A 15,953-nucleotide genomic window follows, 5' to 3' on the forward strand; every position below is an offset into this window, starting at 1 on the left:
ATAACCTAAAGGCCTATCTGTGAATGTTTAATAGAGTTACTGACATCAATAGATTTTTAGGGTATCAGTACAATTATGGATATTCATAATGATCCCTGAGTTTTCAAGAAAAGGGTTCAATTATGTTCAGTATAGTACCAGGAGGCAGGGAAATCTTTTTCATTAAATGATTAAAGTAAGGATTTTAGTACTGAATGTTTAGGTTTTCTAGAAAATTCAGTTAAGTGGAACCCCTACTCCCAAATGACGACAAACTAGTATTCAATACCAACATAAAAGTTCAATAAAATTTATCATACTCAGTATCAGCTTTTGTAAAAAAAATAAGGAATGACACTGAGATGCAAACTTTTACTATTCCTTTATTCCTGGACATTTTATTAAGATAAGTTATTCATGAAAACAATATTTTAGTCAGTTTATTTTAGGGCAAGTAGCCTGTATACTGGTAATCTCAATTATTCCCAATAAATAAAGTTCAAAGAATTTCTATTTCTTGAAGAGCAGAAAACATATTTTAAAACTAATATGCAAATACCAAGGGTTATGGACAAGTCAAAAATTTAGAGACACAAAATCTAAACAATTAAAACCTATACATAACCTAAAATTTTCTGATAAACACACCCCCAAGTACTATAGAGTCAAATATTTGTAATTTATATTTTCTTTTACTCTTATAATTACTTTCATGAAGGAAGGCAATATGCTAATCCCTTATACTACCAATGGAAATGAGGTGGATGGCTTATAGAAAAACTCTAGGATGCTTGCAAAAGTCTTTTTGTCTTATACTACATACCGTAAGTAAGCACATAAGCCTATTATGCTTTGAACTATCCATTAAAAACAAAATCCTAATTTATAATATGAGAACAAATTAAGATGAATGTTATTGTTTAACTGTAGCTAATAAAAAATAAATAACAAATTTACTTAACAGAATTCTGTTTAGAGTCATGAAGTATGGACAAGTCACTAAAAATAAATGGCTTCTGCAAAAAAAAAAAACAAACTTTAAATATCCTGATCAAAATATTTTTCCTATTAAATAATAGAATCAATCCTTTAAAAACATACACATAAAATACATTTAGAAAAACACTGGTTGGGGAAAAAATATTTTAATATAGTTTGATATATCACAGAGGTTGTTTTAAAACAACATGTAGGGTTCATTCCACACCAAGAGATTGCTGACATATTCAAAACAAAACAAAGCAAAACAAAACAGATAACCTCTCATAGTCTTATAATGATCTAAACCATTTTTAATGGAAATAATCCTAAAATAAAGTTTTGTGCATTCTCAGATTATATATTGTACACAAAAGTGTACTGAACATGATGCTTTCTTAATGCTTTTGATAGCTGTCCTCATATTATCTCATCTCTTAGATTATAGCCAATAGTCTCAGGGGTATCATGTGAGATACTTCTGAAATACTTAAGGCTGTTTTACCTCTGTATTAAATGATCTCCCAGTACTTTAATTTCCTTCCTTCAGAGTGCTACCAATATGTCCTTTCTGAACAACATATAAAATGAGTATTACAAATCTGCTGATATGAATGAAGCTTGCTGTACCTCTAACCTTATTATCATACACAATTCTAGATTAACAGGTTCTGAACAAGTTCCTAAATGTGGTTTCATGACATTCCTGAGGCATAAAATAAAGAGATTTTTAAAAATAGTGACTGATTTTTTTTTCAACGCTTAAAGCCTTCTCCATTTATTTATTGGTGTTTGTGTTTCAAATCTATGATATAATAGAACTATAAGTGTCAGTTAAATGGGTATTACTAACTTAATAAATAACATAATTGAGTGTTTTACCAAGTGCTGGGTAAATAAAAATAAAGCCCTTTATACTCTATTCTCTCAAGAACAGTTAAAAGCGAAGGTAAAGATTAATTGTGAATTTAGTATAGTGAAAGTTAAAAGAAGACCTTTAGATGCTAAAGGTTCTTAAGATTTACTGTTAAGCATGTATCAAAAACATCTGGGGCAAGATTAAATAATTTACATGTTACTTATGTCAGAGCTAATCCATTAAAAGCATATATTGTTAATTAAGAATATCTGTAAGGTAAGTACTACCCCAAAACTACCAGTCAGAAAACAACTAACCAGTATATTGGGAAATACATCAAACTAAACCTGATAGAAACCAGGCAAACAAAATTAATGTACTTGCCCCAGCACCATGTTTGTCTATTAAAAGTGAAAACTAGACCACATAGGAAAAATAAAAGAAACACCTTTCTATTTTTCAAGCAAATTTATATGTAATTCAGGACAACAAGATTTAAAAAGGCTTTAGAAAAAGCAGGAATAAATTTTAATGCTGACAATAATAGATAGAACTTTTGGATCAACACCTACCGATTTTTTTCTATTGTTTTCCAGATCTTTGAGTTCATTCTCGATTTTTGTGATTAATTCCCTGAGTTCATCAAGATTAGTGCAAATAAGCTAAAATAAAACACAAAAACACAGCTTGATAACACATAATATAAAACACCCAAAATGTGGTAACAGAAGTTGTTTTAACACACATTGAATTCACAATTATTTGTCTTTGTAACAGTAAAATGCAAAGAAAGCTCCACAGTTGATATTTTAAAAGATATTTACTTGTTATGATGTATGAACTTCAGGCTTAGTATAAAATTAGCTGAAATTTCAACATTGGTGGTTTCATCCCACGTCCCCATCTTTCAGTTTGTTTTATAATCCAGGTTTTTTTTGTTTTTTGTTTTTTTTTTAAAAAAACATTCTTAACTTTCAGCCCAGAATGACAAAGATCTGGAAACTCACCCTAGATTTCACAAGTTACTGGATCACCTTTATGAAGTGTTTCATCAAGCAGTCTCCGAGCAGGTGAGTAAGTGCACCCCTGGAGAACAATTGCTTTACTTTTGCTTTGGTTGCTAACTATATAACTTAACAAATTGTATCACTGCTGTTGGGACTGCTAATAAAGAGGGACTCCAACTATATGAATATACTGAAAGAAGTTAATGAAATTAAGTATACATTCTTTATATGATCTTAGTAGTCTTTAATAAAACCAGATCCAAAGATAGCATCTATTGCCTTTCATAACTGTGTGGTTTACCTTATTTCACTTTGGTAATATTGGCAAATGGTCAAAACAATTGGTCTTTAGTTACTAACTGATAATCAAACAAGTCTGGCTTAACTGCTAAATATTTATAAACAGTGAAGCATCAGCAACATAACAAAAATATTAGTAACTACATTTTAGATCTTGTAAAATTATACTGAATGTTTCAATCAGTTTGATAATATTCAACTTTTTTTCTAAAATAATTTAAACTTACATTTTAAAAAATCTGTTGTGTAAAAGAAATAGAAGATTTCTAAAACAGAACTGCAATCACATACAGGGGAAAAGTTTTAGATTTAATGAAAGTCTTATAATGTATATACTGTATAAATGAAAAAATACTACACTTATAAAGCTATTAATTCATTATTAATTTTTTATTAGTTTCATGTTTTTTACATTCATTAATTTTTGGTAAGGGCACTGTTTTCCTAAAAGGCATATTTTCTTTTAAAAGAAAATGGACAAAAACACAAAGCAAAAGAGAATTACAACAAGATCATTCCTAGTGACTACTATGTGACAAAAATGGGAGACTAGGAGCCTCCACACTTTAAGTTGAACCATATGAAACGTTGATATGCCTTTGGTTACAAAAGAGACAATATGGTTCAACCGAATAGACTAAGAAAGAATTATCACAGATAATATAAATTATACTCAGTATTAACAATGATTAGAAACATCTACATAATTTCAAACTCACAGAACTGACAAAGCAGGGGAAACATATATTTAGGTAACCCAAATTAACAATTTCAGAGTACAAAACACCAGTATAACAACTAAATAGTAGGATATTGCTGCTGACACATTATACACATTTCCATTTGCCAAATCTAGAATTATGGAAGAAATGCTGATGGTTAAGTAGTAAAGTGGCTAATTACGTAAGTGCCTTTAGAACTAGATAATGTCTTCAACTTCCATCATATAAATAAAGCCTCAGAACCGTGTTGGCCCTACACCAGGTTTCTAGTAAGTACTCAATGGGAACTAGACTTGTATAAAATGCTATTATGACTACTATGTCAAATTTGCCATGGAACTTGCAAATGGTTACACCCCATTCATTCAACTTGGTGTACTAGTTAATGACATAGCATGGATTTCTCATTTGTACATAAGGCAAAGCTCAGAGCAATTTTCACTTGCATTTTCACTTAGCTGTCTCATTATACATGGAGTAAAGGTACATTTTCTTTGTACTTTGTAGAAACTCACAGTAACAATGAAAATATATACCCCTATACCTGAACACATCCTAAAATATTTAAGATCTTTTAATTAGCAATTAGTCATGAGATCAGAAAATATTTCTATTTCATTTAAGGAAACAGATAACGTAGTTTTGAAGTCAAACTAGGAATTATTTCTATACTGTAAGAGCTATATATTAAAAAAATACTTTACTAGTTATCAAGCTGTATTAAATCAGTGCTTCTCAAACTTCAATGTGTGTAGGAGTCACTTGGGAATCTTGTTAAAATGAGGTCTTTGATTTAGTAGGTCTGAGGTGGGACCTAGGATTCTACATTTGTAACAAGTTCTCAGGTATGGGCTGCAAATCTCACATTTTTGGGCAATTATGTACTAAATGATTATGAATTACAAATCTGCATGGTCACAGAAACATTTGGTAGTATGGAGCTAAATGAGTACAAAATTTAAAAAGATTATCTTCAAATAGGGGATGGAATACTGAATTAAAAGCACAAATGTTCAATGTTAATGCACAAATGTTCCTTAAATGCCATGATTCAAACATAAATTTTATTGAATTTGAGAGTTAAAATATTTTTAGCAATATTTACTTTGAACCTATCTTAAAGCAACTTAATACCTACCTAACAATTTATACTCTTTAAGTACTAATATATACCTCCCTCTACATATGTATATAATATGTAATACATATACTCCAAATATAGAGTCAAGTTATTAGAAAATTCTTATATGAGAACATATTCTAAATTTGTTACTTATCATTTTGAGGTTATATTTTAAGGGAAAATATTTATGTCAATTCTGTCATTTACACACTCTTCTCTTTACAAAGTAAGGTGTGTGTTTGTGTGGCCTTTTTGTGTGTGTGTGGGCTTTACACTCAGCTTAATTTCAAATGATGCTTTTAAAAATAGAATCAATCCAATAAGAAAAGTTGACTTTAATAAGAACATGAATTTTTTTGAACAAAGCAAAAAACCTTATCAAGACCTCCTTCTCATTACCTTAAATTTGGGGGAAAAAAAATCTAGGGCTTAGTGCCTCCAAGGGTGAAAGAAAGCTCCACAGCAGCTTGGATTACAGTCAGGACACACTGCCAACACTCAAAGAGAAGGTTTTCAGTCATACTGCAGAGGTTAACAAGAAGAGTTTTATCTCCCAGGAAGAACCTCTTCAAGGCTGTTAAACTCTCCCTCAAATTAATCTTTCACTTGGTGCAACTCGTGACAGTCACAAAATCATAAATTTTAGAGCTGAAAGGGACCAAAAGAAAAAAAAAGTAATTTGGTCCAAACCTTGGCCAAGGCTAAAGAGGGGTATCTCCAATTCACACACAAGCTAGTTTAAGAGAGATTAAGTGACCAAAGATGACACACTCATAGAGGAATACCATGGAACGTAGGACTCCTCTTCCTCTTACATCATATTCTTTAAGGGTTCTCTCTAAGCAAAATAAAACAAATTAGAAAAAAATCTAACAATAATTTGAATGTGTAGTTTTGCGCTTTATAGGTGGCGCCAGTGGTAAAGAATTCGCCTGCCAGTGCAGGAGCCATAAGAGATGCAGGTACTATTCCTCAGTGGGGAAGATGCCCTGGAGAAGGGAATGGCAACCCACTTCAGCACTGTCTGTAAAATCCCATGGACAGAGGAGCCTGGTGGGCTACAGTCTTGCAAAGAGTCAGACAGAACTGAACGACTGAGCACCCCATTATAGTTTAAGGAATTAATTTATATCTAAGCTTTCATATCTATTTAAGTATTAAAAGGCCCTCTCTCCAACTCAAGAAGCAAAAATGTGTGTATATAGTCTATAGAAATAAGTGTATATGGGGGAGAAGGGGAGGTCCTGTAGAGATCAAAAGAACTCCATAATCACATCTCAGAAAAATTACAAAGTAAATCACTATTTTAAGCTACATACTATGTCCTTCAGGTAAAAATTCCATAAGTTTGAGAGATATTTACTTTATTTGCTCCAAAAAGACTGTAAGTAAGATAGCATACAAAAGTAAAACAATATGGTAAATTACATTAAAAAGCAAAGGGAAATGCAGAGAAGTCAAAATGAATAGGTCCAAATAAAATGGACCATGCTCACTACCATTCTAATAAAACATTCCAATAATTTATTACATTATAAAGTTATAAGCAAAAAACTAAATGCATGGTATAAATTTAAAATCTATATTATACTTAAACTAAAATTATATTGACATCTGTTAAAATTATTGGGACAGAACACTCCTTCTCACTTCTTAGGATCATCATATCAGCAATAATGATTACTTCAAAACCTGCAAATAAAGATATCATGAGCAACATGACAAGTCTGATTAATAAATCAAAACATTTTTATACCACTATATGAAGAAAAACCTTTCTCTCAAGGCACAATATATAAAAACAGAAAAAAATTTCAGCGGGAAGTAAAATTCCATGATGTTAAAAGTGAAATAAAAAGCTGAAGCTGAAAATACTCATTTTAAGAGGCAGCAATTCAAAACAACAATACAATCAAAAGGTCCTTAACTCTGTGAGGCAGTTAAATTCTAATTTTAATCCCAAATTGTCACATTGAGGATAGTACTTTATTTCATATCCCTTAGTTTCTCCATTGGTTAAATGGAGCAACAGTGTTTTTTTCAGAGGTATGTTAAGGATCATTGAGTTTATGCTTATGCTAAAAAACAATACTTCTATATAAATCTTAGTCAACACCTGGGTTCTGGATTTTCTCTGCAAAGAAGCCTTTAGAATAAATCACACACATGTAATAGGAGCAAGCACACGACATAAGGTTCTTAAATTATTTTAAAACTGTATCTTGAGACGACAAACCACGTTTTAGGAATACTTTCTATGACTCTGTTATAACTGTGCACAAAAAGAAAATTCATATAATATTAGGCTTCTCTTTCAAATATTAAACATTAATATTCTTGGTAAAAGTTAACTTTATTAAGAAAATCAATATTCACTTTTCAATCTAACAGTCTTCCTTGTACTACAAAACTGGATATAGAAAAACAAAAAAATAGTCTAGTCAATTTAACAAAGTAATCAGTAAAATTGTTAAATCTGACACAAAAGCTTAAATCACCCACATGCTGAAGACTAAAAATATTTCCTGACTTTTTGAAACTATTGCTAAGTAAAAACATGGCAACTTCCCCTATATGCCAAATGTATAACTCCCAATAGCACTACAGTAAGAAGGGCTAAGCACAGGTTTTCCCTCTAATATAATGATGCAAATACTACCACTTGGTTTTCCACTTTTCAAATACTTGTAGGCTTAATGATGAAATCTGACCAAATCTGAGACTTATTCCAAGCTCTTAAGGTGCTGGGGAAAGTGGTAAAGGTCAGTAATAGATGCTCTTTAACCAATAATTAATTATTTTCCTACTCACAAGTACAGTACTGTCTGAAGCATCTGACATGCTTATTTAAAAAATAAGATAATAAAACATTAAGTTCTATCACTTAATCCTGATAACAACCTTGTGAGGTGGGAACTATTATTATTACCCCATTGTACATATGAGAAATTAGAAGCTTTGAGCAGTTAAGTTACAGAGTTAGTGCTAAAATGGCATTCTAACCCAAGTAGCCTGGTTCCAGAATCTACATGCTTAAGCACTGTCCAGATTACTAATATCTATCTAGACTCTCTGAATCAAGGATGGACCATTAGAGGATGAAACCCAGGATTTTTCATTTTTAATAAACGTATAAGTTTCTTTTTATGCCATTGAACATTTGAGAACCACTGATATAACTCCTAGGAAAAACTGGTACAGATATGGTCAGTCTCATTATAATATACACATAAATATAAATACAACAGGCCTTTGACTGTTTACAGTGTATACTTTAAACAGGAGTGGGAGATTACTGTCTTGTCCTGAAGTATAGGTATCACTTGTTTATATGAATAAATATGGATTCTTCCTGAAACAAACAGGCTTACCCATTTCAACTAGCTAAAAAAAATCAACAACTATCAAATTAAAAACTAGTTGAAGTCAAAGACAGGATTTACTTTTTCAATTCACCAGAACCTTAAAAAAAAAAAAAAAGAAAAAAACTTCATGCAATTTAATCCCTGGACATGTTTCTGAAGTACTAAATGTCATATTGTTAGAGCTTTTTGAGAAGGAAATAAATTAACTTCTTTGTTTTATAATAACCAGTCTTCTTACATGTGGAAGACTTTCAAATACTTAAAGAAACTATCACAGAATTATTCTGAAAGGCAAAACTGTAAGTTCTGCATGTAACAACAAAGTTTACTAGTGACCAATATTATCTCCTATTCTTTGCTTATTTGAAGCAAATGACCTATTTCTTGGGAGATGGCTGTTAATTTTCTTTCTCAATACTACCATGGTATTTAAATTGTAAATCAGGAATAAGAACACCTGTTCTCATAAGTCTATTCCCCATACCTAGCCCCACCCACCCCCAACACACAGCCCTGCCCTCTTTCCAGAAAACCTTAAGAACCAGGAAGAGGACGTTGTTTATTTTAAACAGTTCAATTCAGCAAAACATGTACTTTTGACCTTCAGTTTCTGAGTGGTAAGCAAATGGTCGGTAACTAACTAAAAGCATCACTTAAGACAGTATTTTCCATACTTTTTTGCCCAGAACTCATGGTCAGAAATACATTTTACACTGCATGTCAGTAAACACACACAATGGAAACCAAGGTTTTATGAAATAACATTACCTTTACTATATTTGACACACTCTTAAAATTTCTATTTTAACTGTGTTAGCTTAAAAAGAAATGCTGGCCATGTAATATACTAAATTAATTTTCATGCCTCACTAATGAGTATCACCTTCAATTAAAAAAAAACAATTACTTTATGCAGTGTTACTTACTACATATAAAAATCAGCCATTTAATATAGGGATGAAGGCAAATATCAACAATGGACCAGATCTGTCTTGAGATTCATATTCCCAGGATGAATACTTTGAGGTATTAAGGAAAAAAAATAAGTGGGAGAAGCACAAAATCAGTGGAAGAATGAATAACCATATACTCTTGTAGCATTAAATAAGGCGCACAAGCAACGGTAGAAAGGTCTCTAAATAAACAGTAAATATTTTTTTTCCTTTTTACAGAATATGCTGAAACCAGGGTTACTTTATATAAGAGGATTCTGTAGAAATTATTCATCCTAAGGATGTCATTAAAAATATTCTAAAATACTAAGAGAAAAACATATCTCTTTTATTGTTCATTTAAAAGTATTAAATTTGACCAGTTATTAACTTCCATTTAAAACAAACACTTCTAAAATAGAAATTTTACTTAAAAGAAAAAAAAGGATGTGTCTACACTTTTGGATATATGTAATTGTTAAACTCATATTATATATTATCAATATTTTCATAGTTATTACTCCTTTATTTTCTTTTTTGTTACATTTTAACATCACTTATATTTTTTGGAATTGTTAGTTTTATAACCTAAACCAGAAATAGATAGGATACACTACTACAAGAAAATTTTTAGAAAGTCATTTGTTGTAGAAAACTCATCTTTTATAAAGTAGAAAATAAAAATATTATTTAAGGTAAACTTCTTTGCTTATTCCAGTATCAGCTTCAAACAGAAAACTCTTTACATAATCACACAGCAGAACATAAAAGTACTTTTTTTCTTTTTGCAGAAATGTTTAAAAACCATTCAGTTAATAGTCTCTCTGAAGTTTATATAGCTGTTAAAAAAAACCTGTTTTTTAAGTTAATAAATCTATCATTTCTACAGTGCCCAAATAAATTAAAATAGATTACCTAGGCAATATTAGCATGTACAAACTAGAGTTTGTTCTTGGAAGACTTTAACACATTTACATATATGTGTGTATGTGTATATATGTATATACACACACATACACTATATGCTACACTGTAGTTAACAGTTTAACATATTTCTATTAAACCACTTCTATAAGATAGCATAGCATAAACAAACCACAGATTTTTTTAATATCAAGACAAAAAGAGAGGTAAAAATTTCTGAAATACTAGTAGATTAAATCATTGCTATGTCTGCACTTGCAGGGAAAAAGTCACAGTTGGAAATATTTCATTGAAGTATTGTGTGTTATGGTGGAACTTGGCCAGTCTCTTGAGGAACAATGTAAACACAGATATAAAAAATTAAACTGAAAAACTTTGAGACAAAATTGAAACATTTACCTGAAATTCTGGTACAGTAGGTGACTTTGTGACAGTTTTCCTCTTCTTTGTGATTGCTTTTTTAGATATGGATTTTTTTCCTTTCAAGATTAAAAGAGAAAAGCTTCATAATGCTGTTTATAGCATTTCATTAACAAAAAGCAAATTACATAGAACCTTGAAAGTTAAATTATAACTAACAGATGGCTTCTAGTGAGTCAAATAAAAATGATGAATCAAAACAAGCCCCAGCAAAAGCAAACATCAAACTGTAACTACCCATAACAGACATATTAACAAATGGTGTTTTCTTAACAGCCAAACTATTATAATCTCTAATGTGTTGCACGTTACCAGAATTAATTACAATAAGATTTGGAAAATAAAAAGTCATATTACTACTGCTTAGTTAAAATGTAACTCACAACTTAAAATGAGGTTACATAAGGGAAAAAAAACCTTACCTTTAACAACGACTTCTGTTGTCAGGAACCTGTACAGAACTATATTCTGAAGACTATGGTCTTTATTCAACCTAACGTGAAAATCCTCTCAGTAGCTTAGGAAACAAGATTTTCCTTCTATCTCTTTAGCTCTGCACTCCCCTAATGGGCTGCTGTTGGCAGTATTCAATAACCAGTTTTAAAACAAGGTAAACATTTCCCTTTAAAGTGCACCTCATCATTTGTGCAATCAGAAACCACAGGGAAGAATAAATCCATATTCTTAAAGAATTTCAGTTTATAGCATAAAGTATATATAATCTACAATATGTATTTAAGTAGACTAAAGAAATACTTGCATACATACAGCCTCTACCTTATTTTAAGGAACATATTAAAGTAAATGTTTTTTCCCATTTATAATTGGCAAAATCAATTAATAAATTATTTAAACAGGAGATACAGTACAATTTATGGGGACAACAAAGAATTATAAAATGGAAACCCTGCCCTCCAAAAGTTTACAAGGTAAGGGAATAAAAAATTAATTTTAGCTCACAATCATTTGTATGCTAAAATCAGTTTAAAAACTATTTTTTCAAAAGAGAAAATTGCTATACTAAATAATTCCTACTGTTCTTTTCTAAATATTTTAATAGATATGATGATTTTGCATGAAAACAATCAATCTGATAGCACATTTTATTCAAGTCATAAGCATATTCTATTTACAATATAGTTCTTTCTTTTGTATTTGTAAAATCAGATCACAGAACTGTAATTTGAATCATTTCTAACTTTGACTCAACAGAATCCAACTATACCACACTTGAACTACTGCAAATTTTCAACTGCTGAGATTCACAAGGGTTTTAGTGTTTTGTTTTAATAGGTAACAACCTGCTGACTTTTGCTTTTAATTAAATTTAAGAACCTAACATATATTTTCTTTTCTCATTACTCTTATTTGCTTATGTGCTCACACAGTACAAATATTAGAACTAAATTTATACAAAAATAGGTAAGTGGGTGAGCTGCTTTAGCAATATCCGAGAAGTGATTCCCAGGTGGTGCTACTGCTAAAGAACCCACCTGTCAATGCAGGAGATGCAAGGGATGTGGGTTCAATCCCTGGGTCCAGAAGATCCCCTGGAGTAGGAAGTGGTAATCCACTCCAGTATTCTTGCCTTGAAAATCCCATGGACAGAGGAGCCTGGCAGGCTACAGTCCATGGGGACCACAAAGAGCTGGACATGACTGAGTACTATCTTACTATATAATACAGCTAATAACTGATTTCTAAACTGGGTGCAATAGGAAACTCTCAAGTGGACTGATGGATCTGAACACCAAAATGTCTCTCCTCTGAGACATGCTATCTTTACTATTATCGAAAGTTTATAGGAAAAGATTTAATTGCTTGCTGACTTAAGACAGTTTGAAGGAAATGAAATCCTTCCTCATTCCTATTCCCCACCCCTCAGAACGCCTCTAACTAGCTTTTTAAAAATAATTTGATTTTGTATTTACTTATTTACAAGCACAACAGAGGACATTTTTTATGTTTCCAATCAATTTGATATTATTGCCACAGAAACACCAAACTTACATAATAAATTCTCAATTAACTCTTAACAACCACTCTATCTGAATAAATTAAGCAGCTGAGGTGATTACTGGGAACCTCCTTTCATCATGTCATTTAGATAATTTAAATGTTATTAAGAAACTGGAATTAGTATTGGGAGTTTTGGAACTAAACTACCTGGATTGGAATTTCAGCTCTAACCACTTACAAGCTGCAAGACCTTGAGCGAATTATTTTATTCCCTTGTGCAGCTTCACTAAAACAGGAATAATATTTCCAACTTTGTGAGAATTATACAAATTAAAGCATGCTAAGAGCTTAGACTACTATTAGGCACAGGGTAAATCATCAACACATGTTAGTGGTTCTCATCTGCCTTAGATACGTTGTGATAAGAGTTTAAACAAAATGTTAATTATTTTTCAACCTTCTTCAATTTATTAACTTACTCCTTCATTTTAATTATTCTTGTTCTGATGTTCTCTGTTACCACTCAACTTTGTACATATATCAATTAATGCAACACTTACCATACAGTGTTACAATTATCTGTTTACATGTTTCTCTTCCTTACTAGATTGGGAATTACTGACAACAAAAATTCCATTATTCATTCTGTATACAAGTTAAGATGCTTAAATGTAAGAATCCTACTCTTCATCAGAAATGTTCAGTCTGGGGATAGGGAAAGGGAGGCAGGTAACTGTTTACAATTCTGAGTCTATAATCGAATGTAAATAATTTACACAATTTGCCAAAGAGTTTCACAACATGACCTAGGAAGGAAACTAACATTTATTGAGCACTTACTATGTGTCAGACACTTAGTAAGGTGATATATAAGTTATCTCAGTTAATTCTCAAAGAAACCTTCCAAGGTAGGCAAAACCTCCATTTTAATAAATGGGATAAATGAAGATCAAAAGATTTTTAACTTACTTAAGTGTTACACTATAATAAGTAATCCCCACAGCCAGGGCCTCTTAACTCCAAAGTTCATGCTTTTTCCATTACGTAATTCTAACCTCTAAAAAATCATAGTTAACATTTACTGATTCCTACCATGTGCCAGACACCATGCTAGGTACCATGCATTCAGTATTCCATTAATTTTTGTGAAATTACAGCAAGATAAGTATTAGCTCATTTTTCACAGAGAAATAAACAGGCTATAATCAGGTAAATAAATTAACAGAGAACTTATAACTAACATGCACTGAAGCACATATTTGTACTAGATATGTCTCACTTCAAAGCTGTGCTCTTTTTATGGTAAAACACTGCATTTTTTCAGGCTTTCTGCAGGGATGTAATTTGTATTTGTATTTGACTGGTTAATTAGGGTTATAAGATTTGCATATTCACTATTACTTAATATCTTTGTCCTCAACGGAACAATATGAATACAAAGTTTTCTATATTCATCAATAAAAATTAACTGTTACTGTTCATTAATTATTGCTTTTAAAATGGAGAATGGAATACTATAAAACCACACAGCCTTTATTTGGTAATCTGTTTTTGCTCCAGGGCAACCCACTCCAGTATTCTCGCCTGGGAAACCAATGGACAGAGAAGCCTGGCAGGCTACACAGTCCATAGGGTCACAGAGCTGGAAACGACTAAAAAACAAGTTATATAGAGGGCAAGTTACATATTCCTATTAACTTCAACAGTTAATAGTTGAAAAACTATTCAACACACATACTTCTATCTCAGTACTTTCATTTTAGGGATTCTGATGTGAATGAATACTAAGACATTGATCACTGTTAAAATTAGAAACCCAAGGGCATTTGTATTATCAGCAATTCTGGCAAGTGCCTGTTAGACTGTAAAGTCACAGAAAGTCTAAATATGATTTTTACTTACTAAATGTCCATATCTTGGCTAATATATATATTTTTTTAAGTTGGCATTTTACTTTTATTTATTTGTTCTAAGATTTAGATGAGACTTAAAAGGCTTAGAATAGTGCCTCGTACACAGTAGGCATTATAAGAGTACTGGGTTTTGGGGGGTGGGGTAAGTAGAAGGCATTAAAATAAAAGGCCATGGAATATAATCAATTCTTTCACTCTAGTATCTTGGCATCTTGAATTGGTTCTCTAAGAATTTTCTCCATAAAGACACATATCTATAGTAATATTAACACAGAATTATACAACTGTTTCACAAATATAGGCCTGGGTTTCTCTGATTATTCAATATAATCAAATATTGTAGATTACATTACTTTCTCAGTCATTCCCTATAAGCAGCTCATTACTTTTTTATACATTTGATATATTTTATTTCAACCTCATTTCCCAGACTGTATTCCTGATTCAATTATCTAAAACAGCACCACAAACCCAGAAAGAGATCATCCCCAAATGGCATATTTCCATCATTCAAATGCCTTCTAAACCGTCAACTTTTCAACTTTTTCCTTAAGTTCTTCTCTAATTACTCTACTTTTTCTCAGTGAAACTTTGCTTATTTATACCTCCGTGGTTTTGCTCACTTACTAACCACTTTCATCTACCCAACCCCCTTATTCTTCAAAGTCCTTCATCCTCTATAAAATCATACTATAGAATACATTGATTTATCCTCTCTGACCTTTGATTGTATGGTCTTTACTGTATACTTAACAATTATTAAATGAGGCTATTTACTAATTTTGAATCTTAATTTCTTCAATAATAAGAAAATAACAATACTTGTCCTGTTTATTTTAGTTGGTTTAGATGAACTACACAAAATGATTTGATTGAAAATAATTGCCATGTAAATAGGGAAAAAACCTTCCAAACCAAACTAGTTGAAATAAATAACTTAAAAACACCACAAGCTTTTTCATAACAGTCAGTGTATTGTGAATCATTTCTGTTTATTTTTTCAGGTTTTATAAAAAAATCTTCTCATTTTTAAAATTTATAACTCATTTCAGTCAACTCTATTTGCTCTATACAATCTACAATAGTATGTTACTGAAATCAACTGAAATGTCCATTAAGGAAGCTAGTTAAATGAACTACACAATACATATAACAGAATCCTAGGTACTCATTTAAAATGATGGTACAGAGATCTACTTATTGCACAAAGATGTTCATGGTAAACTGCCATGTAGGGAAAAAAGCAGACTGCAAAATAGTATGTATAGTATAATACTACTCAAAAATAAAAATGCTTTGAAAGAATATGAAAATACATGCTAAATGGTAAATCTTAGTTATTAATATATCTTGGAGAATCATACTATGTGTGTTCATTTATTCATTCAATAGATTCTTATGCAATGTGTCAGTTATTGTGCTAAGTATTAGGGAGCAAAACATAAAATAATCCTTCTATTCTCAAGGATGTT

General features: G+C 31.2%; 1 protein-coding gene across 3 annotated transcripts in view; it reads right to left on the reverse strand.

Annotated features, from left to right (window-relative positions):
- BRD10 (bromodomain containing 10) overlaps positions 1–15,953 on the reverse strand; it is a 105,800-nt gene that overhangs the window by 28,135 nt on the left and 61,712 nt on the right. For 2 of the 3 annotated variants that reach the window (XM_042243431.2, XM_027964543.3), the window contains 2 exons: positions 10,589–10,668; positions 2,389–2,478 (listed from right to left, as the gene is read on the reverse strand). In XM_042243431.2, the coding sequence (XP_042099365.1) occupies positions 2,389–2,478; positions 10,589–10,668 (170 nt within the window). The remainder of the gene's footprint in view (positions 1–2,388; positions 2,479–10,588; positions 10,669–15,953) is intronic. The other variant, XM_042243430.2, reaches the window with a different exon arrangement.

Source organism: Ovis aries, chromosome 2 (genome assembly GCF_016772045.2).
Source record: "Ovis aries strain OAR_USU_Benz2616 breed Rambouillet chromosome 2, ARS-UI_Ramb_v3.0, whole genome shotgun sequence".
NCBI classification, from domain to species: domain Eukaryota; kingdom Metazoa; phylum Chordata; class Mammalia; order Artiodactyla; family Bovidae; genus Ovis; species Ovis aries.